General features: G+C 34.6%; 2 protein-coding genes and 1 long non-coding RNA gene across 4 annotated transcripts; 1 reads left to right on the forward strand and 2 right to left on the reverse strand.

Moving 5' to 3' along the window:
- Nucleotides 1-379: 379 nt before the first annotated feature.
- Nucleotides 380-3,246, reverse strand: LOC110918959 (CRAL-TRIO domain-containing protein C589.09, mitochondrial-like). Its single transcript, XM_022163235.2, has 8 exons — nt 3,207-3,246; nt 3,067-3,074; nt 2,863-2,985; nt 2,359-2,413; nt 2,247-2,326; nt 1,935-2,057; nt 1,472-1,591; nt 380-466 (listed from the first exon to the last, which is right to left on the reverse strand). Exons 1-7 carry the CDS (start codon nt 3,244-3,246, stop codon nt 1,514-1,516), a joined length of 507 nt encoding a protein of 168 aa, XP_022018927.2. The 3' UTR covers nt 380-466; nt 1,472-1,513.
- A 155-nt stretch (nt 3,247-3,401) lies between these two features.
- LOC110918215 lies at nt 3,402-4,520 on the reverse strand. Its single transcript, XR_002581146.2, has 5 exons — nt 4,334-4,520; nt 4,066-4,143; nt 3,746-3,862; nt 3,573-3,648; nt 3,402-3,474 (listed from the first exon to the last, which is right to left on the reverse strand). It is a non-coding gene; the product is annotated as an uncharacterized LOC110918215 (long non-coding RNA).
- A 13,491-nt stretch (nt 4,521-18,011) lies between these two features.
- Nucleotides 18,012-23,964, forward strand: LOC110915248 (NADH dehydrogenase (ubiquinone) complex I, assembly factor 6). 2 transcript variants are annotated; one of them, XM_022159914.2, is made up of 3 exons: nt 18,016-18,170; nt 18,813-18,902; nt 22,982-23,964. In XM_022159914.2, exon 3 carries the CDS (start codon nt 23,005-23,007, stop codon nt 23,914-23,916), a length of 912 nt encoding a protein of 303 aa, XP_022015606.1. In that variant the 5' UTR covers nt 18,016-18,170; nt 18,813-18,902; nt 22,982-23,004; the 3' UTR covers nt 23,917-23,964. The 2 variants fall into 2 exon arrangements, with proteins under 2 accessions (XP_022015605.1, XP_022015606.1); XM_022159913.2 differs by lacking the exon at nt 18,813-18,902 and having other exon boundaries at nt 18,012-18,170.
- The last annotated feature ends 615 nt before the right edge of the window (nt 23,965-24,579 follow it).

Genomic DNA, 24,579 nt, shown 5'->3' on the forward strand with positions numbered 1-24,579 from the left:
AAAAACGCTAAATCGAATGGAATCTAGAGCAGGTACAAAGACGAAGTTAATCAACGAAGAAACCTCCACCACCATGGTCGCCTCTTCCCATAAAATTGCAATATGGCTCGTTCACATTTCACAAAGCTTCCCTATTTTTCAATCACAACTGCACCTTCCTTAAAACTTCAACATATGCTGCCAACTGAAACAAAGGAATGGTTATGAATGAAGATAAAATGATGTGAGATGGAGTATTGGTAATGATTAACTAAATTATACATTTGTTTCAACTTAGCATTTACCTTGGTAATGTAGCACTACATTAAAAGATATATATATGAAATTTTTAAGAGTATTAAATCGGTCTTTTAAATATAAGAAGTATCATTACCATGTAAAAAGGATAAGCAAGCATTGAAAAAGGGAGGGTGAAGCATAGTGTTCGTGCCATCCAATCCAAAGTCTTGAATGTTGTCTCGGTTAACTATAGAAGAAAATCAGGAAAATTAAATACATTGATCGTAAATTTTCAACATAATGTTGCAACTAACCATAAGAAAGATACCGGGTGCCATCATTCATCGTTTTTCAACATGTCCATGGTTTTGGTTATGATTCTATGACAATTTCTCTTGTAATGAGGAAATATTAATGTACTGTACAACATAGTTTCTACATTGTACGTTTAAAAAATATTAGCCGAAAAAATATAAAAGTGTAAACGACAAAATGGGATTTTTTTTCTTAGCATTACCCGTATGCATCTTGTGCAAGAAGGATGCCATTTTTTATATTTCCAAGACTAATATTTCATGGTACTCGCCAGTCGAGTGATTGATTCATATTTGTAATACACAACATCCGTGTTAAATGATAAAATATGACCCTAATCTGACCCATTTCCTTGCTGATCACAGTTCATCTATGAAGCTGCTGCAAAATTCTATGTTGAAATAGCAACCGATCAACACAGATGTTGTGTATTACAAAGATGCATCAATCACTCGACTGGCGAATACCATGAAAAATTAATCTCGGAGATATCAAAAACTCGCATCCTTCTTGCACAAGATGCATACGGGTAAATGTTGAGGAAAAATACGCAAATGGGTGGTAGAATGACAGGTCAAAAGGGTAGTATTGTTGACGGAACTATAGAAAATGCCTTTTGTAGAAAAATTTTATAAATAAGAAGTGGGTTACAGACGATTACAAAAAATATATTATTATTGATATAATCTAACTTTTAAATAAACACACCCTGCATAACTTTTGACTCATTCAGTCCATTTTATTGTAAGCTATTTTCTTTATATAATCACTGGATTAGAGAGTTACACAGGTCATGTAGCTTGACATAAATATCTATATAGGTTGTATTCGGATTCATTAATTCAACCCATCAACTTTACACGATTGTCACTGGACTATGAATCAGGGAATCAATTATTATATGCACATATGATAAACAACATTGATGTACAAATACCTGGAATGATTTTTGTATACATGAAGAAACCAGAATATGTTGTTAATGTCTAAAGCTTTCTGGAAGTGTTGATTCTGTAAAATACTCCTTTCTCATATCATCCGCCGAGCAAAACCGTACCTTTAAATGTGAATAAGCATGAAAGGAAGGAGCAATAGTGCTAGTTATAGATAGCAATTATGACCCATTTACTTGTAAAATGGGTTGATCTACGTTACGCTCAATCTATAACGGGTCAAACCAGTTTATAAAAGGAAACGGGCAAAAAGTCACCCAAAGCGTAATTTAATGCATAAAACCTATAAACCTTTTGACCCAAAACAATTACAATACTCGAGACAAAATGTGTAATGGTCAAGCGAACTTGGCCCGTTTAAATAATTACAGGTTTTGACCCGTTACCCAACCCACCCAGTTTGCCACTTCTACTAATTTGTATGGAAAGACGGTGTAAAAAGTATACCAGAGAAGCATACGACTTTACTAAAGGCTTGGCAAGCTGCCAAATTGGCTGAAATACAAACGGAGCTTCAACAAATAGCACTTGCCCCAGTCGGCTCGGGTAATAATAATACAGGACATCAAACTGTCAATATTCAAGAAAAAACATTAGCTTTCAATATCCATAATTTTAATGCCAGACATTCTGCTAGTCTCTGTTACATGCCAAAAAATAATAATAATAATAACTACAATAAATAAACTATTATCCGTTTATTTGTGAATAAGTTGATTTGGGTTATGTTTTATCTTTAGCGGGCCATTCATAACTTACCAAAAATGTCAAGAATTTAAGATCTGAATTCTTCAAACTAAATCCTTGAAGATCAAATATTCCAAGTATCTCTTCTTTACCTTCTGGAAGTCTCCAAGTATCTCTTTTTTACCTTCTGGAAGTCTACTCAATGCCTTCTCTAGCAAGAGTACTACACATTTTTGGTACTACACATATCATAAAAAATGACAATTATAATAGTGTCACTTGGCCCGTTTAAACCGTTCAATAGAAACTACTCATTTGACCCGTTCAATGAATAGTGCCAATTTTTTACTATCACTTGTAACCCATTTGACCCATCCAATAATTTAAGACTAAACGGATGTTGAACTCATGTGTTAAGAAACTTATATTTTAACTTCTTTGACGACATAATTGAGGAAAAAATGGTGCAAAAAGTGTCGATTACATTAACTAGGCCTAGAGATAAGTTGACATTTTTTTTTCTTTAACTGGTTCGGGTTTTTTTAAGAAGGATTAGAACCGGTTTTTAGCCAAAAATAATATGAAAAAACAGAAAATGTCATTGCATGTATTACAAATATGATATTAAATAAGTTCCAGCTATAAATGTTCAACTTGCTAAATTAGTTTTCATATGAAATCAAGATACCTCAAAGGCGGGCAAGCCGTACAACCTCAAACCAACTTTGATCATCGCTCGTTGATCCATCCATCCACGTCTGGTGCTCGTCGAGTCATGGACCCAAATGAACCCATGTGACGGTTCCACATCCTGCAGGGAACGATACATCAAGAAACACATCAATGCTTTGTTACGGCAATTCCCATAAAAACATCCTTAACAAAACATTACCTTTTCTCCTGCAGATATATCGAATCTTCCTTTAGTTGAATCCTAAATAGGTGTTATATATTTTCCCGTACATGATTGCCTTGAAGCATAAACTTGAATCCTTTATAATGTTTATCTAGTTAAAAAAAATAGTCACATACCTGACTCCACCAAATTTGCCTGTGTAGCGCCACGAATCATCCTAGCCAATATTTATACGTTGTTTGTCTTTTACTTGATTAATCTCTAATCTGAAAAAACAGAATGATGTAAGACGCAATGTACTCCCACGCAATTAATATAAAAAATCATAGTGCTTAACACACATGGGAATGAAACATAAGCTAACAGTGAATGAGCCCCAAATCTTGAACTACATTTTACCTCTTGATCTTGTGATCATTGCATGGTCTTGATAACGTATTTAGTCTGAAAGGCAGCCATAACAACATCACCTCTTCTAAAAAACGTAATTACATTCAGTTTTCATAAATGTCTACTACTTATCTACAAAAATTTTTTAATACCTCGATTGCTTTGCTAGGTGCAACACGTATCACTTTGACCAAATTACACTTTGAAAAGTCTAGTTCAGCCTTCGGTCTTCATGATCTCACATAAGAGCATTGATAAAAAAATCTGGCTAAATATGTTAAACAAAGAGAATTCGATTAAAAAACTAAAAAGACTCTTATTTTACCATATCCTTTTGAACAACTCCTTGAGATCTGTCCAAGTCCAAGTTTTTCAAATCAAATTGGTTATTCACCATCAATAATTTTATTTCACACTTTTGGCATCCCATTGTTGAACACCCCTAAAAAAATTATAGCAGAAACCATGTAACTAAATTAGACATTTAACAATAATTTCATTGTTTGATTTTTGATATGACCTCAAAGCTCATTTACAATTTTCTTCTTCTTCACATTTGGTTCAGTCAAGAATCCACATAATCCAAAAAAATTATATCTAATATCAACGCTAAATCTTAACAATACATAAAGAAGGGATTCGTACCTTGTAGATGACGAAATTTGATTATTAGAATCCGAAAAGAGAATCGATCGAAGATGAACAAACCGTAGATAAGAATGACTGCAAATAAAAAAACAATACAAATCAATACCGAATGTTAAAGACTCGGAGAATCAACATCATTAAAAGAAAGAAATCGTAACGATAAGGTCCAAAAACATACTATCCTTAGTACTAAACGTGTGTGAAAGAATGAAATCTAATGATAAGGTCCAAACCATAGAAAATCAAAAGGAAGATTGAGGCAAACCTTTTCAACAAACCTGTAAACACCAACAGATTAACAGGTTCTGCAACGAACAATAGCGAATTTCTGCATTTGAAAAGAGCTCCGCTGATGTACTTTGATTCTGCGTCAAATCCCTTTTGAATCTGCAAACAGTTTCAGCAAATCAATCATCAAAGAATAGACTCGTTCTCAGCAATAAAACAACAAACAACAGATGAAAAATTCAGCGAATGAGCGACTGACTATATATGCAGATCGTAATATCAGCGAGTGAAAAGAATTTGCAGCAGCGAATTAACTAATTACGGTAAATGGACACTGTTTTATCGAACGGACACTATTTCTGCACCATAAACAGTAGCTCAAAGCCACGAGCTATAAGTTCCTTCTTGTCATGAAATAATGAACCGGTATGTGTAACTCCCTCCTGGTCTAATTGGACATTGTGTAATAAACTCGGGCCCATCAGCCCTGCTCATGGGATCTTGAAAACCATCTTTAGCGTTCATAAGGACCCACCAAGATCTAGATCAAGTAAGAATCAACTCAAAACTGAAATAATAAAAAAAATCAACGCTTACCAAATGATGAATGGTATTTGTGTATTGAAATCTATATATTTTTTAAAAAATTTACCAGAACCTTTGCACATCCACAGTCACAGAATATGAGCTGGCAAATCACGTTTAGTCATCATAGCCCCCTCAACAGCCGATAGACTTCATTCACAATGTAATAGCTGGATATCTAACTGTGCATAGCAACAATATGCAATAAAAAGCATTTGAAATAAAATGAGTCAGTTCTTGCTTATGGGATCTTGAAAACCATCTTTAGTCCGTTCATAAGGACCCACCAAGATCTAGATCAAGTAAGAATCAACTCAAAACTGAAATAATAAAAAAAAATGCTTACCAAATGAAGAATGGTATTTGTGTATTGAAATCTATATATTTTAAAAAAAAATTACCAAAACCTTTGCACTTCCAAAGTCATAGAATATGACTTAGCTAGCAAATCACATTTAGTCATCATAGCCCCCTCAACGCCCGATAAACTTCATTCGCAATGTAATAGCTGGATATTTAACTGTGCATAGCAACAATATGCAATAAAAAGCATTTGAAATAAAATGAGTGAGTTCTTGCTTATGGGATCTTGAACCTAGTATTTCCACTTTCGGTCACTTTAGGCAAAACAAAAACAATCTATCCAAAAAATTTTTTTTTAATACCTCGATTGCTTTGCTAGGTGCAACACGTATCACTTTGACCAAATTACACTTTGAAAAGTCTAGTTCAGCCTTCGGTCTTCATGACCTCACATAAGAGCATTGATAACAAAATCTGGCTAAATACGTTAAACAAAGAGAATTCGATTAAAAAAACTAAAAAGACTCTTATTTTACCATATCCTTTTGAACAACTCCTTGAGATCTGTCCAAGTCCAAGTTTTTCAAATCAAATTTGTTATTCACCATCAATAATTTTATTTCACACTTTTGGCATCCCATTGTTGAACACCCCTAAAAAAATTATAGCAGAAACCATGTAACTAAATTAGACATTTAACAATAATTTCATTGTTTGATTTTTGATATGACCTCAAAGCTCATTTACAATTTTCTTCTTCTTCACATTTGGTTCAGTCAAGAATCCACATAATCCAAAAAAATTATATCTAATATCAACAATAAATCTTAACAATACATAAAGAAGGGATTCGTACTGATGTGTGTCGGTGTGTATATAATTTTGATGAGTATTTAAGCCTTTTTTACACTTTTAGCCAAGTTTTAAATTTATAAAACACGATATTCACTAACACTAAACACACATATGGACAAGTGCAACCATCGTGGACGTTGTATAGTGTTGGTAAGATACCGAGGTCGTCCAAGGACACAAGAGCTTTTAATACCGGTTTATCCTCAACGTCTAATCAAATCAAAAAGTGAGAAAAATGTTTTAAACTAAGAAAAATAAAAACTAACTAAATGCTGAAAATAAAAATAAAATAAAAACAGATAGACAAGATGAATCACTTGGATCCGACACGTGTATTAGTATAACCTTTGATTATTTTCGCACTTTTGTACTTGTTTAAGAGATTATCTTAGTTATTGTAGTAGGCCCCTCTTTTGAAGGCGACGTTACCCTCAACCCAGTAGTTTGAGTCTGCAAGGATACAATCCTAAAGGGTCGGATTATTGAAAGATAATGAATTAAGTTATTAATGCAAATTATGGTAGGCCCCGCTTTTGGCGGTGACGTTACCCTCGGCTAAGTAGTCTGAGTCAGCAGGGATACAGTCCTAAATAGCCGGGTTATAGTATTAATAGTAGTTAACTTATGAGGGGGTCAAAGAGTTTGGATCCCCGCCATCCAATACCTATGGGCATTGAAGGAGATCCTACTAAATTTGACCCAGGTCCCAAGCAGGACCTCTAAACGCTGAACAAGGGCAAGACCCTTACCAAACCGTTCCCTTAACCCCCGACCAGGTAGCCAACATACCTCCATATAGACCGTGGAGATATGAATGGTGAAAATCTTTTATTTTATATAGACAGTAAAATAATGCCAAGACACCACGGACAAACGATAAGGAAAGATCACCTTCAACATAAGTAACTAGTTATTAAAGTCATTAATACAAAACCAAATAAAAAGTGCAAAAGATTAAAAATAAAAAGTATTATACTAAACACTTGTCTTCACCAAGTGATGTAAGAGACTTAGGCAAACATGGCCTTGATTGTCAAGAACTCTTACAATCAATCTTGGATCCCGAGACGACTCACACACTCTACGATGGACAATAGATGATGGTGGTGGATGATGGTGTTATGGTGGTGGTGGGTGGTGGATGAGGTGTGAGAGAGGTGGTGTGCCAAGGGATGAGAGAGAATGAAGCCAAGCTCCTCTATTTATAGGCTGAACAGAAGGCTGGACACGGCCCCGTGTCCGCTGGACACGGCCCCGTGCCCGCCTGACACTCTCTCTCCTCATTAATTGTAATTGCGAATTACAATTAATGCGCCTGCTGTACTTTCACCACGCCCCCGTGCTCGCTGGACACGGCCCCGTGGTGGGCAATGGAAGCTTCTACTGGTTTGTCTTTTCTGCTGCTTCCTGGGCACGCCCCCGTGTTCGCTGGACACGGGGCGTGTTCAGACTCTGTTTCTTCTCCTTTGCCTTGGAAGGTGCCGTTGAGGGTCCGGGCAATCCACTTTTGTTCCTTTTTCTTGTATTTATGGTAGAATTAGTTGTCTTTTTGCTTCTTTTGTGATTTTGAGCTCATTTCATCCTGAAAATACAAAAGGAAGACAAAAACACTCTTTTTCCAACATTAGTACTAAAAAGGGGTTAGTTTTATGCCTTAATTGATGTGATTTATATGTTGCATTTTACACACATCAGTACCTTGTAGATGACGAAATTTGATTATTAGAATCCGAAAAGAGAATCGATCGAAGATGAACAAACCGTAGATAAGAATGACTGCAAATAAAAAAACAATACAAATCAATACCGAATGTTAAAGACTCGGAGAATCAACATCATTAAAAGAAAGAAATCGTAACGATAAGGTCCAAAAACATACTATCCTTAGTACTAAACGTGTGTGAAAGAATGAAATCTAATAATAAGGTCCAAACCATAGAAAATCAAAAAGAAGATTAAGGCAAACCTTTTCAACAAACCTGTAAACACCAACAGATTAACAGGTTCTGCAACGAACAATAGCGAATTTCTGCATTTGAAAAGAGCTCCGCTGATGTACTTTGATTCTGCGTCAAATCCCTTTTGAATCTTCAAACAGTTTCAGCAAATCAATCATCAAAGAATAGACTCGTTCTCAGCAATAAAACAACAAACAACAGATGAAAAATTCAGCGAATGAGCGACTGACTATATATGCGGATCGTAATATCAGCGAGTGAAAAGAATTTGCAGCAGCGAATTAACTAATTACGGTAAATGGACACTGTTTTATCGAACGGACACTATTTCTGCACCATAAACAGTAGCTCAAAGCCACGAGCTATAAGTTCCTTCTTGTCATGAAATTATGAACCGGTATGTGTAACTCCCTCCTGGTCTAATTGGACATTGTGTAATAAACTCGGGCCCATCAGCCCTGCTCATGGGATCTTGAAAACCATCTTTAGTCCGTTCATAAGGACCCACCAAGATCTAGATCAAGTAAGAATCAACTCAAAACTGAAATAATAAAAAAAATCAACGCTTACCAAATGATGAATGGTATTTGTGTATTGAAATATATATATTTTTTAAAAAATTTACCAGAACCTTTGCACATCCACAGTCACAGAATATGAGCTGGCAAATCACGTTTAGTCATCATAGCCCCCTCAACGGCCGATAAACTTCATTCACAATGTAATAGCTGGATATCTAACTGTGCATAGCAACAATATGCAATAAAAAGCATTTGAAATAAAATGAGTCAGTTCTTGCTTATGGGATCTTGAAAACCATCTTTAGTCCGTTTATAAGGACCCACCCAGATCTAGATCAAGTAAGAATCAACTCAAAACTGAAATAATAAAAAAAAATGCTTACCAAATGAAGAATGGTATTTGTGTATTGAAATCTATATATTTTAAAAAAAAAATTACCAAAACCTTTGCACTTCCAAAGTCATAGAATATGACTTAGCTGGCAAATCACATTTAGTCATCATAGCCCCCTCAACGCCCGATAAACTTCATTCGCAATGTAATAGCTGGATATTTAACTGTGCATAGCAACAATATGCAATAAAAAGCATTTGAAATAAAATGAGTGAGCTCTTGCTTATGGGATCTTGAACCTAGTATTTCCACTTTCGGTCACTTTGGGCAAAACAAAAACAATCTATCCACAAAAAAAAAATTTTAATACCTCGATTGCTTTGCTAGGTGCAACACGTATCACTTTGACCAAATTACACTTTGAAAAGTCTAGTTCAGCATTCGGTCTTCATGACCTCACATAAGAGGATTGATAACAAAATCTGGCTAAATAAGTTAAAAAAAGAGAATTCGATTAAAAAACTAAAAAGACTCTTATTTTACCATATCCTTTTGAACAACTCCTTGAGATCTGTCCAAGTCCAAGTTTTTCAAATCAAATTGGCTATCCACCATCAATAATTTTATTTCACACTTTTGGCATTCCATTGTTGAACACCCCTAAAAAAATTATAGCAGAAACCATGTAACTAAATTAGACATTTAACAATAATTTCATTGTTTGATTTTTGATATGACCTCAAAGCTCATTTACAATTTTCTTCTTCTTCACATTTGGTTCAGTCAAGAATCCACATAATCCAAAAAAATTATATCTAATATCAACAATAAATCTTAACAATACATAAAGAAGGGATTCGTACCTTGTAGATGACGAAATTTGATTATTAGAATCCGAAAAGAGAATCGATCGAAGATGAACAAACCGTAGATAAGAATGACTGCAAATAAAAAAACAATACAAATCAATACCGAATGTTAAAGACTCGGAGAATTAACATCATTAAAAGAAAGAAATCGTAACGATAAGGTCCAAAAACATACTATCCTTAGTACTAAACGTGTGTGAAAGAATGAAATCTAATAATAAGGTCCAAACCATAGAAAATCAAAAGGAAGATTGAGGCAAACCTTTTCAACAAACCTGTAAACACCAACAGATTAACAGGTTCTGCAACGAACAATAGCGAATTTCTGCATTTGAAAAGAGCTCCGCTGATGTACTTTGATTTTGCGTCAAATCCCTTTTGAATCTGCAAACAGTTTCAGCAAATCAATCATCAAAGAATAGACTCGTTCTCAGCAATAAAACAACAAACAACAGATGAAAAATTCAGCGAATGAGCGAGTGACTATATATGCGGATCGCAATATCAGCGAGTGAAAAGAATTTGCAGCAGCGAATTAACTAATTACGGTAAATGGACACTGTTTTATTGAACGGACACTATTTCTGCACCATAAACAGTAGCTCAAAGCCACGAGCTATAAGTTCCTTCTTGTCATGAAATTATGAACCGGTATGTGTAACTCCCTCCTGGTCTAATTGGACATTGTGTAATAAACTCGGGCCCATCAGCCCTGCTCATGGGATCTTGAAAACCATCTTTAGTCCGTTCATAAGGACCCACCAAGATCTAGATCAAGTAAGAATCAACTCAAAACTGAAATAATAAAAAAAATCAACGCTTACCAAATGATGAATGGTATTTGTGTATTGAAATCTATATATTTTTTAAAAAATTTACCAGAACCTTTGCACATCCACAGTCACAGAATATGAGCTGGCAAATCACGTTTAGTCATCATAGCCCCCTCAACGGCCGATAAACTTCATTCACAATGTAATAGCTGGATATCTAACTCTGCATAGCAACAATATGCAATAAAAAGCTTTTGAAATAAAATGAGTCAGTTCTTGCTTATGGGATCTTGAAAACCATCTTTAGTCCGTTCATAAGGACCCACCAAGATCTAGATCAAGTAAGAATCAACTCAAAACTGAAATAATAAAAAAAAATGCTTACCAAATGAAGAATGGTATTTGTGTATTGAAATCTATATATTTTTTAAAAAAAATTACCAAAACCTTTGCACTTCCAAAGTCATAGAATATGACTTAGCTGGCAAATCACATTTAGTCATCATAGCCCCCTCAACGCCCGATAAACTTCATTCGCAATGTAATAGTTGGATATTTAACTGTGCATAGCAACAATATGCAATAAAAAGCATTTTAAATAAAATGAGTGAGTTCTTGCTTATGGGATCTTGAACCTAGTATTTCCACTTTCGGTCACTTTAGGCAAAACAAAAACAATCTATCCACAAAAATTTTTTTTTAATACCTCGATTGCTTTGCTAGGTGCAACACGTATCACTTTGACCAAATTACACTTTGAAAAGTCTAGTTCAGCCTTCGGTCTTCATGACCTCACATAAGAGCATTGATAACAAAATCTGGCTAAATATGTTAAACAAAGAGAATTCGATTAAAAAACTAAAAAGACTCTTATTTTACCATATCCTTTTGAACAACTCCTTGAGATCTGTCCAAGTCCAAGTTTTCAAATCAAATTGGTTATTCACCATCAATAATTTTATTTCACACTTTTGGCATCCCATTGTTGAACACCCCTAAAAAAATTATAGCAGAAACCATGTAACTAAATTAGACATTTAATAATAATTTCATTGTTTGATTTTTGATATGACCTCAAAGCTCATTTACAATTTTCTTCTTCTTCACATTTGGTTCAGTCAAGAATCCACATAATCCAAAAAAAATTATATCTAATATCAACAATAAATCTTAACAATACATAAAGAAGGGATTCGTACCTTGTAGATGACGAAATTTGATTATTAGAATCCGAAAAGAGAATCGATCAAAGATGAACAAACCGTAGATAAGAATGACTGCAAATAAAAAAAACAATACAAATCAATACCGAATGTTAAAGACTCGGAGAATCAACATCACTAAAAGAAAGAAATCGTAACGATAAGGTCCAAAAACATACTATCCTTAGTACTAAACGTGTGTGAAAGAATGAAATCTAATAATAAGGTCCAAACAAAAACAATCTATCCACAAAAAAAAAAAAACAATATTTACACATAACACAATAACAACAAATGAACCTAATATTTCCACTTTCGGTAAACAATCAACCGAAAGTAATCACCCAAATAAAGTGAGTAAACCACACTTTTACTTCTATAACAACCAAATTAACGCAAAATCAAAGTTTTATTTTCTTGTGAAGAAGCAAAATCCAAAGAAGCCACAAAAGTCCTAATCGAAAAGGCAAAATCCCTGACAATTAAAGCAAAAAACAACACACAAAGGCTAACTCTACGACTGATATCCCGTGTAACATCCAAAATTAAGATCTTCAACTTCTATGATGCCTTTTTCTTAGATCATGTATCATTAGACATCAAAATATATTAACTTATTTAGCTGAAACGAAGATTATATATATATGAAACATAAATCGAAGATAAAATAAGCGTTAAACGAAGATTATACATATATGAAACACAAATCATCCAAGAAAAAACTCACCTTGATTAGAGATTGAAGAATATGGTGAGAACCGAATTGACAGTTAGGGTTTTAATTTTCAAAAAAATTGATGTTCTACATTTATTGTTGCTAGCAATCAAACGATTGGGTTTTTTTACCTCCTTCAAATCAGAAAGAAAGAACTAAATTAGAACCATGTAACTAAAGGAGTAAAGATTAGAAAAAGAAAGTTCATACCTAATTCCATAAATTCAAAAATCGAAACCGGATCGTCGCCGAGAGACAAAGAGGAGCACGTGAGATGAAGAAGACAAAGAGCAGGTGGATAAAATCTAGGGTTACATGAACATACCAGGATTTGAGGAAATCAACATAGATGAATTCAATAGATGAAGTCGTCATTGATAAAAACGGGAGATTGATGAAAGAAAATGGGGGAAAAAGGATAGACGTTCAGGAGGATTAAAGAAAATTAGGGTTTCTGAATGATACGGATGTAAAGCGTGTATAAGAAGCCGCATGAAAGGAAAATAGAGGAAAAGGGTTTGGCGCTCAAAGAGAATTCTCTGGCCTAAGAGAGTGTCCACATCATCAAAATGATTGGCTAAGAATAAATCTTGTGGCTTAAGAGAATTCATTTAGTATAATAGATAGATTTGTCATTTCTAAAATAATTATTTACCAACTTGACTAGATACATAGTAGTAGATTGTGTTGCATATTTTTAGGGATTATTAGTTAAAAGTAGACTCATATAGATAAGATTAGTTAGGAACGAAAAATTTGAACTTAGTATGATATAAAGTTAATAAAGATATAAACTCTTATCATCCTATTTTTTATAAAAACAGTTTATGAAATCTTATAAAAATATAAATTTTTTATATTTGTAAAAATCCGAAATTTAACAATTTAAGTTAAGCTCTAAAACGTAGTTACGAGTCAAATACTATTTTTTATTTTTATAAAAACGAAAATTTTAAACTTAAAGTTTATTGGATGAGTACTATGTGGATATTTATAAAAAGTTATGAACTTTAAAGAAAAAAATTATACTTTATAATTTAACCAATAAAATAAACAAACTTTACAATTATAACAACTTATCTTTTATTTTTTGTCTTTTGATTATTAATTTTTATACAAAAATAAAACAATATTTTTTGTCTTTTGGTTATTATTTTTTATAAAAGAACAAAACTTTTACAATGTGTAAACTTATGACATATATCCACCACAATAATGTTATCATAAATATTATACGAATAAGAAAACTACCAGAAACGAGTTTTGTAATGCAAAGCGTCGCCCCCGCCGCATCGCGCGGGCACCCTACTAGTATAGAAAATAAAAAGAAGAGGAATATAATATGTTAGTTAGTTAGAAATAAAGAAATAAAAAGGAAAATGCTTGATAAATATTTTTTAAATAATCGTTTTGGTAAATATTTTATTCATCAAGACATCTTTGGAAAGGAAAACTCTTGCAATATCTGAATTGGGTTCAACTACGGGTATTGAAGAAAAAAAAAACGCAATCCTATCTACCTTGGTAAGGTAGAGTATATAACCAAGTTTACAGTGGCGGATCTAGAAAATCCGCCAAGCCGTAACGTTTTATAAAAAAACGGTAACGAAATCGAAAAAATGTCAAATTTTTCCAATATTACACTAATTTTACACTACCGCCGGAGCGGCAAGCCGTAGCGGGGGTTTCCCCTTGTACCATGCTGGATCCGCCCCTGCAAGTTTAGGTATACCGAGGTATCGAAACCCGGTATTAATACCTTGTTTTTTTTAATAGATTAAAGTTCTAGCCTATAAGATAATTAAAGTTGTAGGAACTTTACGTCTTATGATTTACGACTTGAATGTCTCGTAAGTGGTTTTAGAATTTGAGTTTGTGTTGTTACAAGAAAAGCAAATATCCCTTTCAAACCTAACTTATAAATTGTTATTTTTAAGTCACTGGTTTGTTTCTTAACCTTTTGACCTTTTAACTTGCTATAATTATTACAAAGTTACGTTTCAGAATGGTCTAGACTAAGTATCAACAATATACTCATTGTAACAAGTAGGGCTGTAAACGAATCGAACGAACACGAACAAGGCCTTGTTCGTGTTCGTTCATTAAGGAAATAAATGTGTTCACGAACGGTTCATGAACACTTACCGAACGAGATTTTATGTTCGTGTTCGTTCATTAAGGAAATGAGCGTGTTCGCGAACGGTTCACGAACACAAACGAACACAAATAAATTTGGCGAACGCGACGAAGGATAAATATAGATGGCCCAGAGAGTAGTACTCAAACTTGAATCCCTTATTGTGAAACGGATGTCGATCGTATTCGCCGATGTAAATAATGAGAAATGAAAGGGAAATGATGCATAAACAATGTGAAAGTTGGTTTCCTAGTTTAATTGTTAGGGTAAAAAAAATAAATAAAAGTTTAATAATATAAAAAGTACAAATAAAATATAAGAAAGTACAAAGATTTTCAATTAAAACATAAACATACGAACATAAATGAACGCAAATCAACGAACGTTCACGAACACCTTACCGAACGTTCACGAACACAATTGAACGAACGAGATATCTGTTCATGTTCGTTCATTTAACTAATCGAACAAAATTTCTTATTCATCTTCGTTTGTTTATTAAACGAACGAACATAAACGAACTTCCCGTCGAACCGTTCACGTACTGTTCACTAAACGTTTCGGTTCGTTTACAGCCCTAGTAACAAGGGAGACATTATCCATCATCTATTATCAAATATTATAATTATCCATTATCCATTAGGTATGTTTGGTATGGAGCTTTTAGTAGCTTCTAACTTTAAGTTTTTAAGAAAAAGCTATTGCTTAATAAAAAGTCTTGTTTGGTTGAACGAGCTTAAAGCTTTTAGGTTAGAGACTTGAAGCTTGTGGTTGAACGCTGCTACTAGTAACGTTTAGAAGAAGCTACAAGCTTTTAGGGAAAAATGACTATTTTAACCTCTAAAGATAATGAACCTTTTAATTCACAAACTTTTTAAATTTTTAGTTATGTCCATTTTGGTCATTTTATACATTATATTAAAAGCTTCATCTACTCTGCCAAACACCAAATATATTTAAAAAGCTACAGGTACTTGCTACCAGCTAGTGGTGCACAAAAAACCCGAACCCGGACTCGGACCCGGAAAAAAAAACCCGAAACCGGGTATTATAAAAACCGGGTTTTCTATACCCGAACCCGACCTACCCATAGGGTAGGGGCCGGGTATTCATATTTGATCTAAGACCCGAACCCGGAACCGGGTTTTTTTAAATACCCAGAACTGTTTTTTATAAATACCCGGAACCGGGTTTTATAAATACCCGGAACCGGGTTTTTTTATACCCGGTTATATAGCTACCTCTAGTTTTAAGTAGATGCATCTTTGAAAATATGATCACAGACACCTAATTATGGTTGGAGATTATTTAAAGTGTTGGTCTAAGTTTGTTCTTATACTACCCTTGAAAAGTGTTGGTTCTTGAGGGATGATACTTAGTTTCATTATGAGGTCCTTTAGTCCTATAGAGCAAATGTCCAAACCGTCTATATGAATTGTACCACTATCAGATTCTACCAGACGGAAAAGTGCAGTTATTAATGTTGTTTTTCCGCTCCCTATCCGTCCAACAATGCCAATGCGGGTCCTTTCTTTGAATGTGTAAGAAGCATTAATACCCGGTCGGGTTTTTTTAATACCCGGTCGGGTTTTTTTAATACCCGGTGCGGGTTTTTTCCCAACCCGATGCATACCCGAACCCTACCCGATGAGTACCCGGACCGTACCCGAACCCGGAAATAGGGTATTATAATACCCGGGTTTTATAAAACCCTACCCGAACCCGGGTATATAGGGTAAACATTTTTGGTAGAAAACCCGGACCCGAACCCGACCCGGTTTAAAAAAAACCCGATTTTGTAAAACCCGATCCTACCCTAACCCGATTCCATACCCGGAACCGGTTTTTAAAAAAACCCGATTTGTGCACCACTACTACCAGCTTCCAGCCATCAGCTACTTTTGCCAAATATACCCATTATCTATACTATAATTTGCAACATTTTTAGGAGTTTTTCAAAAATTAAAAAAAGATTTTTACTTTTAAAACAAAACTATTTGATACTTTACTTTTAATCCAAAACTATTTGATTATTTTACTTTTAACCCCAAAACTTTTCATCTTTACTTTTAACCCAAAACTATTCGATTTTTTTACTTTTAACCCAAAAATTTTTCATCTATTGCAATTTAACATCACAACTTTTTTACTTTCAACTTTGATCCTCTATACTTTTCATTTTTTGCAAAAATTTTTGTTTTACGTCCCGTTTTAAAATTTGCAAGTTACCACGACGCAACGTGCGTGTGTGGTTAAACGTTTCTACGTCGTCTATTTTTCCCCTTTGACAGGTTCATCGTAACACGCAGGTCGTAGATCGACTTAGTTATTATTTTATATGTTTTACGTTTTGGTTTAATTTCTTCGCATTAACACGCTGCAACTTTAGTGATGGTGGTCGCTGGCAGTGGTGTGGCATTGATGTTCGCCCATGTCGCAACGCGAGGTGCTTTATACTAGTTGCGGTGGTGGTTATCTCTTAAAGAGAAATTTGTATACAAGTGGTCATCATCGCGTATAGAGTCATTTAAAAAAACGTCTCGCGATGCAAGACAAGTATGTGAATTTGCTATTCTCCACATGGACCCTTAAACACCATTAACTTAATAGTTACAAGTCAGACCGACCGGTCCGATCTGAATCCTTGCAAAAGTAGTGAATCTCGGCCCGACTGGTCAGACCGACCAATCCGGGTATGAGAACACTGCCATTAAGTAAGTTGTGTAGTAATACATTTCTACCTCTTTACTTATTTGCTTTAATTACTAATAATCTCTAGTTATAATAAGTTTTATGAAAATTTTAATTAACACATTCATCCCATTTTTACACTTTTATGGTTCATAAGAAAAAAAAATATTAGTACAATATTTTAAAATCTTAATTTTAAGCTGCCTTAGAATATATTCATTTATTAAAAACTTAAATAAAAGGGTTTCCATCATATAGAAAAGAGTACTTAAATATAGTAATTAAGTATCTAAGTACGATTTTAATTTTTTACTCTTAAAACTTCTAAACTAAGACAACATCGAGTTGATCGAATCATTGTCACTCAATATTGATTTCAACTTGATTTTTTTAAACTTGAAGTTCAAAATTCGAACTAAGGTTGACTATGCCTACATTTCAAACTTTTGTCATCCTGACTCGAGTATCATATTTTTTTTATGCGTATGTATAGATTGTCATGAGTAGTCATCTAGTTGATGATTTTTGAGTTTGGTTTGACTCGACTAAACGAGTTAAGCATGACTCTCAACTCGAGTAGCTTTGAGCCAGAACTTCACTTGACTTAATTCATCATCATCATCGGTAAATCCTACTAATAGAAAAGCAAATGTAGGGTTTGAGGAGGGTAAGATGTAGACAGCCTTACCTCTACCCGTAGGAATAGAGAAACTACTTCCAGTGAGACCTCCGGCACGTCACTTGACTTAATTCAAAATATGAATACGTGTGAAACTTGAAGGGTTGAAATGCAACTTGTGCCTAACCACATGAGCGGACCAATTTAGGGTCATTCGGCGACCACACGCAACCGACCACCGACGTTTAGCAATATCTCACCGGCGGCAGATCCGGCACCGGTAATCACCGGTGACTTCTGATCACTAACCAGGTATGCCTGATTCATCGGTGCTATTTGCAGTTTGTTACACAGATTAGTAACTGTGTGTTCCACTGCGTGTGATTTAGGGTTTAAGTGAGTTTTTACTTTTTACAATACTTGAATTGTTGTCTATTTTATTGTTATTTTCTAGTTTAATTTATATCAATTTTGCCTTTGAGATTACTGCCTTTAATTTTGTTCAGAAACCTATCATGTCAATTCTGTTCTATATGAAGGCTGTGCTAAATAGTGATATTGTATTATTAATCCATGATTTTAGGAACTTCTCTTGATTAATTTGAATGAAAAAATTGACAATACATATTTTTTAGGTTATTTTTAAATCTATTTGAATAAGGTTAATTTTCTGTAATTAGTATACAATCAAATTAGGTATTGAAATGAGATAAAAGTGTTGATCTGTTGTATGTAGGGGTGGCAAAATCAACCCATACATTCAATTTTGGGTTAGGATGGGTATTATTTTTGTAGTAGATGGGTTAAGTTGGGTTAACAAGAATTGTTAAAAGGGTCAAGATGAGTAACTTTGAAAAATAACAAAATAACATGTGGGGGTTTTCTGGGTAAACTAAACCCTTAAAAGTCTAAAACTGCGCATAGGGTCTTCTATATACCTTCCCTGTGTTTCAGGTGAGTTTAGTATGAATGAGAAAACCACAGCTGGAGGAGAGATTCAGTTGATTGATCTTTCTAATCTGTTGCAGTTGTTCTTCACATCAGGTGCGTGCTTGCGTTCGAACCACCACTTTTCCCCATAATCACGGCCCCAAAAAGTAATTTATACCTCCGTTTTAGTTGCTGTTTTCGTTTCAATCGTTGCCCCCTTTGTGGGTTTTCCGCAGATGTGAAATTAGGGACGTATGTTGCGCTGTTGTACGTTTATTAGTTTTGCTTTCGCTTGTTTTAGAAGGGATTTTAGCGATTGAGTTTACTTGCACACCAGGTGTTTGATTTAATTCCTCAATGAAAGATGCCTCTTTTTGTTTCAGTTTTTGAAATGACTTTGTTTTCGGTGTTTAACTATGTGGGGTTTGGAGCATATCTCAGGTTGTTAATTTGTTTAGAAGAACCAGAAACCACTTTTTTTTTTTAAGAAAGACATAGAACCGAACCCAAGTACCCAACATAGTTGGTTTGGTCCAGTATCAGTTTGGTTCTTCGGTATTGTGCGTTTGGACCAACCTTCCCCCGCACCCTCCACCTCAACCACAAACAAGTTGTCTTGTTAACAAGATTTCATAATGAGAGGGAAAGCTTCCGAGGAGGGGTGGCAGGAGATACTTTGCACCGTCGCTGATAGGATTAAGACGGGAACTAACGGTTCGGGCTGGTTTTGGTCTTGGAAGCGTCCGCTGGCGTCCCCGACCGAACTCACGGAGCTGGTGAATCTTATACATTTGATGCGCGGATTTGTGTTAACCTCTGATGCTGATCGATGGACTTGGGTAGCGCATGATTCTGGTGTATTTTCGGTGTGCGGCCTTAAAAGAGTTTCATTCAACCTGCTCCTCAAAGTGCTCGGAATTACATGCTCACATGGAACAACTAGGTTCCCAAGAAAGTTTGCTTGCTTGCGTGGAGGTCAGATAAGGATCGTCTACCGACTCGGGTTGGGCTGGCAAGAAGGAACATCCAGGTGCCTTCAATTCTATGTGTTTACTGTGGTGAAGCGGATGAAACAAGCGAACACCTCTTTGTCTCGTGTTCGTTTGCTCAATCCGTATGGCAACTTATAACTCAATGGTGCAAGGTCTCATCCATATACGCCTTCGGTTTCAGAGATTTATTAGAGCTACATCGGTATAGTCGCATCCCAAAGAAGAAAATGAAGGCGTTCCATGCCATTATCCTAACAGCCACCTGGTGCATTTGGAGGTGCGAAACGACATGGTTTTTAATCGGAAGCCGCCATCCTTGGCTAATGTCATTGAAAGTATTAAAGCCTTGAGTTTGCTGTGGGTTAAAAATAGGGCAAAAGAGTGTTCTATCACCTCGAGTCAGTGGAGAGCGTTTGATTTTTTAGTGGCTAGGAGATGGTTTTGGGGGTTATAGTTTGTGTTTTGTATCTGATGGGTGTTTGTGGGTCTTTAACTTCCAGTTAGCCCCTGTTGTATCTTTTTTCTTTCTTTTTTTAATAAAATGTTTATGTTGGTCGTTCAAAAAAAAATTGTTTAGAACATCAGCTGATTGCTTTGGGTATTTTGTTCTGTACTTATCTAAATCCTAGATCGAATTTGAACACTTGGTAAAATGAAGTTCATCGTGACGTACAATCCTCAAAAAGCACTGAACCTTTTTTTTAATTTTTAATTCTTTTAAAATTTTTAAAATTTTTAAAATTTTTTAATTTTTTTAATTTTTATTTATTTATTTATTTATTTATTTATATTTTTAGCCTATCATGCCCAAATCCATCTTGACAAAAACCCATCTTGACCTAAACCCATTCTAACCCATTTCTTAATAAACCCATCCTAACCCATTACCCAAACCTGCCCAACCCACCCCCCTAGTTGTATGGTAACACAAGCCCACACCCCACATATTCCATTTTGGGTTTATATGGGCATTTTATATTTCAAGTTGGACTGTTTTGGGTCAAACAAAATTAGTCATTAGGTCAAGATATGGGTTCTGAATCCCTGAATTAAAATAGGGAGCGGGTCAGGAATAACCCTAACGCTTCAGTCTTCTCCAGTTCGTCTATCTCCAATGGATTCAAAGTAGAAATCTTTGATTGCATCGATAACTCTTCGTCGGTTTTAGTAGAAATTGATGGTGCGTATCTATTGTTTTAGCGAAATTATGTCAATTTTAAATATAATTTATGAATTTTCGATTACATCTGTGAAAAAGTTATGTTTTTGTAACTTGTGTATGCGAATTATGGGGTTTTGTTTGAGAATAAGTATTCGATCATGCTAATTTTCTTTTGATTTCGTTGGTGCAATGCAACTTTGGAACGTCGATTTTTGGTAATTAAATCGATTTCAACTCATAGATTTTTTGCATATTGTTTATGAAAGTTGTTAGCTGTTCTACTTTGTAATACAGCTCTTTGATTCGAAAAATTAGGGTTTTTGGTTATTTATTAGGCTGTATTTTGCTGTAACAGTGTAAATCTAGGTCTGTTGTATTTTGGATGGATAATCGTTTAGGTTATTCTTTTGGTTTTTTAAATTTGGGTTGTGTTAAGGTTTTTTATTAGCTTTTTTAGGTTTTGTGTATTTGTTTTTTAATCTTTTCATATATCATGTGGCTCGTGTTTGAAGCTTCAACTAATTCTAGATATGGAGGTTTATTCAGTTTTGTTTATTGTGGAAATCAATTATATCTGTTCATGGATGTATGCTTACTCGTGTAATATGTGTGTTTTTCTAATTTAATATCCTTTTTAAGTTTGTTGATCCACTGTGTTATGTGAGTACGTGAAGCTGTTATTGAAGCATGATTTTGTATAATAAGCTCTTAATTTCGATGCATGTTAAGCTCTTTTAAATCTGAGAAAGAATTATATTATGATTATTATCTACACCTTGATTAAACTAAACAAATTGATGCATAAGGAATCTACTCAAATGGCTGTAAGAGGATATAATTCTGATGTGTATTTGTTGGAACTCTATTATATTGTTCATTACCGGTTTCATAATTTTTTAAGATGTTGTTTTGTAATCATTTTCCAAATCTGTTAATTCTCGGAATAAACTATAAAGGAGAAAGGTCGAAAAATTTAAAACAAGAATACAATGTATTCGTTCCACGATTTTGAAACCCCTGAAGATCACATGAATACATGATACCTTATTCAAAATATTGCTTGTTGTTAGACCTGTTACAATGCACTGCAGTGGAAATGTGGAATTACTTATGATTTAATATGTGATATTTTTCTTAATGTTGGATATACTAAATGGGATTTCATCTCTGGCCAATGTGGTTAACTGGCACTTTTGAGGAATTTTATGTTGAAAACTAAACATAAGTAAGAAGCAGTGGGAATAATTGTTAGGTGGTATTTGATATCTCTGTTAGCATTGTATTTATTTTTATTTTTCTACTTTTATCTTATTTTTATAATTTTCTTTATATTTTTTATCTTTCTGAAATTTTTCAATATTTTTAAATTTTTATATTTGAGTGAATTACATATTTAGTCCCTGTGGTTTGCACAAAGTAACATACTTAGGTACTAATAGTTTAAAATCACATTCTAGGGTATTAACTTTTTATTTTGTAACATTTGGAGATATTAACGTTATTTGTAGGTTTAAAATCACATTCTATTAGTACCTAAGTATGTTATTTTGTGCAAACCACAGGGACTAACTATGTTAATACACTAGAAGTTAATACCTCCAAACGTTACAAAATGAAAAGTTAATACCCTAGAAGGTGATTTTAAACTATTAGTATTTTGTGCAAACCACAGGGACTAACTATGTAATTAACTCTTTATTTTTTTCCTGAATTTTTAATTTTTTATATATTCTAAAAAAGTTTTATATATGTATCTATTTTTTTTTTTAATTTTACATTCTTTTTATTCATATTTTTGTTTTTATTATTATTTTTTTTATTTCATCTTAACCCGAACCCATCCTAGTCCAAACCCATCCTGACCCAAACATATCTTGACCTTTTTATTAATATACCCATCCTAACCCAAACCCATCTTGACCCATGACCCAAATCCACCCAACTTGCCCACTTTGCCACCCTTAGCAATACATGTGTAGGTTATTTGGAACATTTGATGATGAGTTAGTATACTTACCAAGTTACATGTTTTTTTTCAGGCAGTAATCATACTCGAGTTTAAATGAGTGGTGCTTCTACATCTAGCAGCTTAAAAGTTGCATTTTCACACTGCGTACAACAAGTCAGAAACTATGACTACCATCACTACCTCTGCCTTCTTGAACTGCCCGCAAGTATACGGAGGGCCGGTTTTGCTCTCCGTGCGTTTAATGTTGAAACGTCCCGAGCGATGGACGTTGCATCTGACCCCAAAATCGGGTTGATGCGTCTGCTTTGGTGGCAAGATGCCATTGACAAGATCTTCAAGAATAAAGTTATCGAACACCCTACAGCACAGGCTCTTGCATCTGTCATATCTGAGCAAAAAGTTAGCAAAAGCTGGTTGAAACGGTCTGTTGAGGCCCGTATAAACGATGCTCAAAGGGATGTTGATGATATTTATCAAACAATTGAAGAGTTGGAGAAATATGCAGAGGATACTTCTTCAACTATATTGTATACGACTCTTCAAGCAGGCGGTATAACGTCCACTGCTGCAGATCATGCGGCTTCCCATATTGGGAAAGCAAGCGGGCTTCTTTTGCTCATTAAGTCACTTCCTTACCATGCAAACCGTAACCACCAGTTTTCTTATATACCGGTTAAAGTGGCTGAGAAACACGGGTTACTTTTAAAGCAAGGTGAGAAAGTGGAGATAAGAACAGATTCACGTGAGAAACTTTGTGAAGCGGTTTTTGATATGGCATCAACGGCTAATGCCCATTTGCAGAAGGCTCGAGCCTTGGCTGAATCAGTGCCTAAAGAAGCTCGATCGGTTCTTTTGCCTGCTGTGGGGTCACAAGCTATTCTGGATTCTTTGAGTCGTGTGGGGTTTGATGTGTTTGATCCCAGGCTGAATCGAGGGATTTTGGGTGTGAATCCGTTGTTTTTTCAGTTAAACTTGAAGTGGCATTCATGGAGGGGTGTGTACTAATGGATGTTTTTAGGCAAATTGGAAAATAATAATTCCATCTTTCTGAAATTGACCGATAATAATCCCAAGTCAGTTATTAGCCAATAATAATCCGACATCGTCCAATTTTTTTGTAAAATAGTCTGCCGTTAAAATAAGCCTAACGGAGTTAAGTGTTTTTCCGAATTACAAACCGATGTTTTAGGGGCTTTTGATCAGAACGAGGATACGAGTCGATTCATGTAAAACTTACCTCGAAATTGTGTTCGAAATGGCTTGAATTTTGTTAATTGGAAGTTAAACACCCGAATTGAAGCACCGTTTTCGTGGGTTGCAGGCAGTATTTCGAGGTAAGTTTTACATCAATCGACTCGTATCCTCGTTCTGATCAAAAGCCCTAAAACATTAGTTTCTAATTCGGAAAAACACTTAACTCCGTTAAGCTATTTTAACGGCATACTATTTTACAAAACAATTGGGCGAGGTCGGATTATTATTGGCTAATAACTGACTTGGGATTATTATCGGCCAATTTCAGAAAGATGGGATTATTATTTTCCAATTTGCCATGTTTTTATAAAGAGAGTTTTGAACCATTTTTTTGGTGATTAAATAAAATCATTTGTTGTTTATGATTTTATGGCATGTAACAAAACATTTATTTCATGATTCAAATTGCCTATC

Source organism: Helianthus annuus, chromosome 16 (genome assembly GCF_002127325.2).
Source record: "Helianthus annuus cultivar XRQ/B chromosome 16, HanXRQr2.0-SUNRISE, whole genome shotgun sequence".
Lineage (NCBI taxonomy): Eukaryota > Viridiplantae > Streptophyta > Magnoliopsida > Asterales > Asteraceae > Helianthus > Helianthus annuus.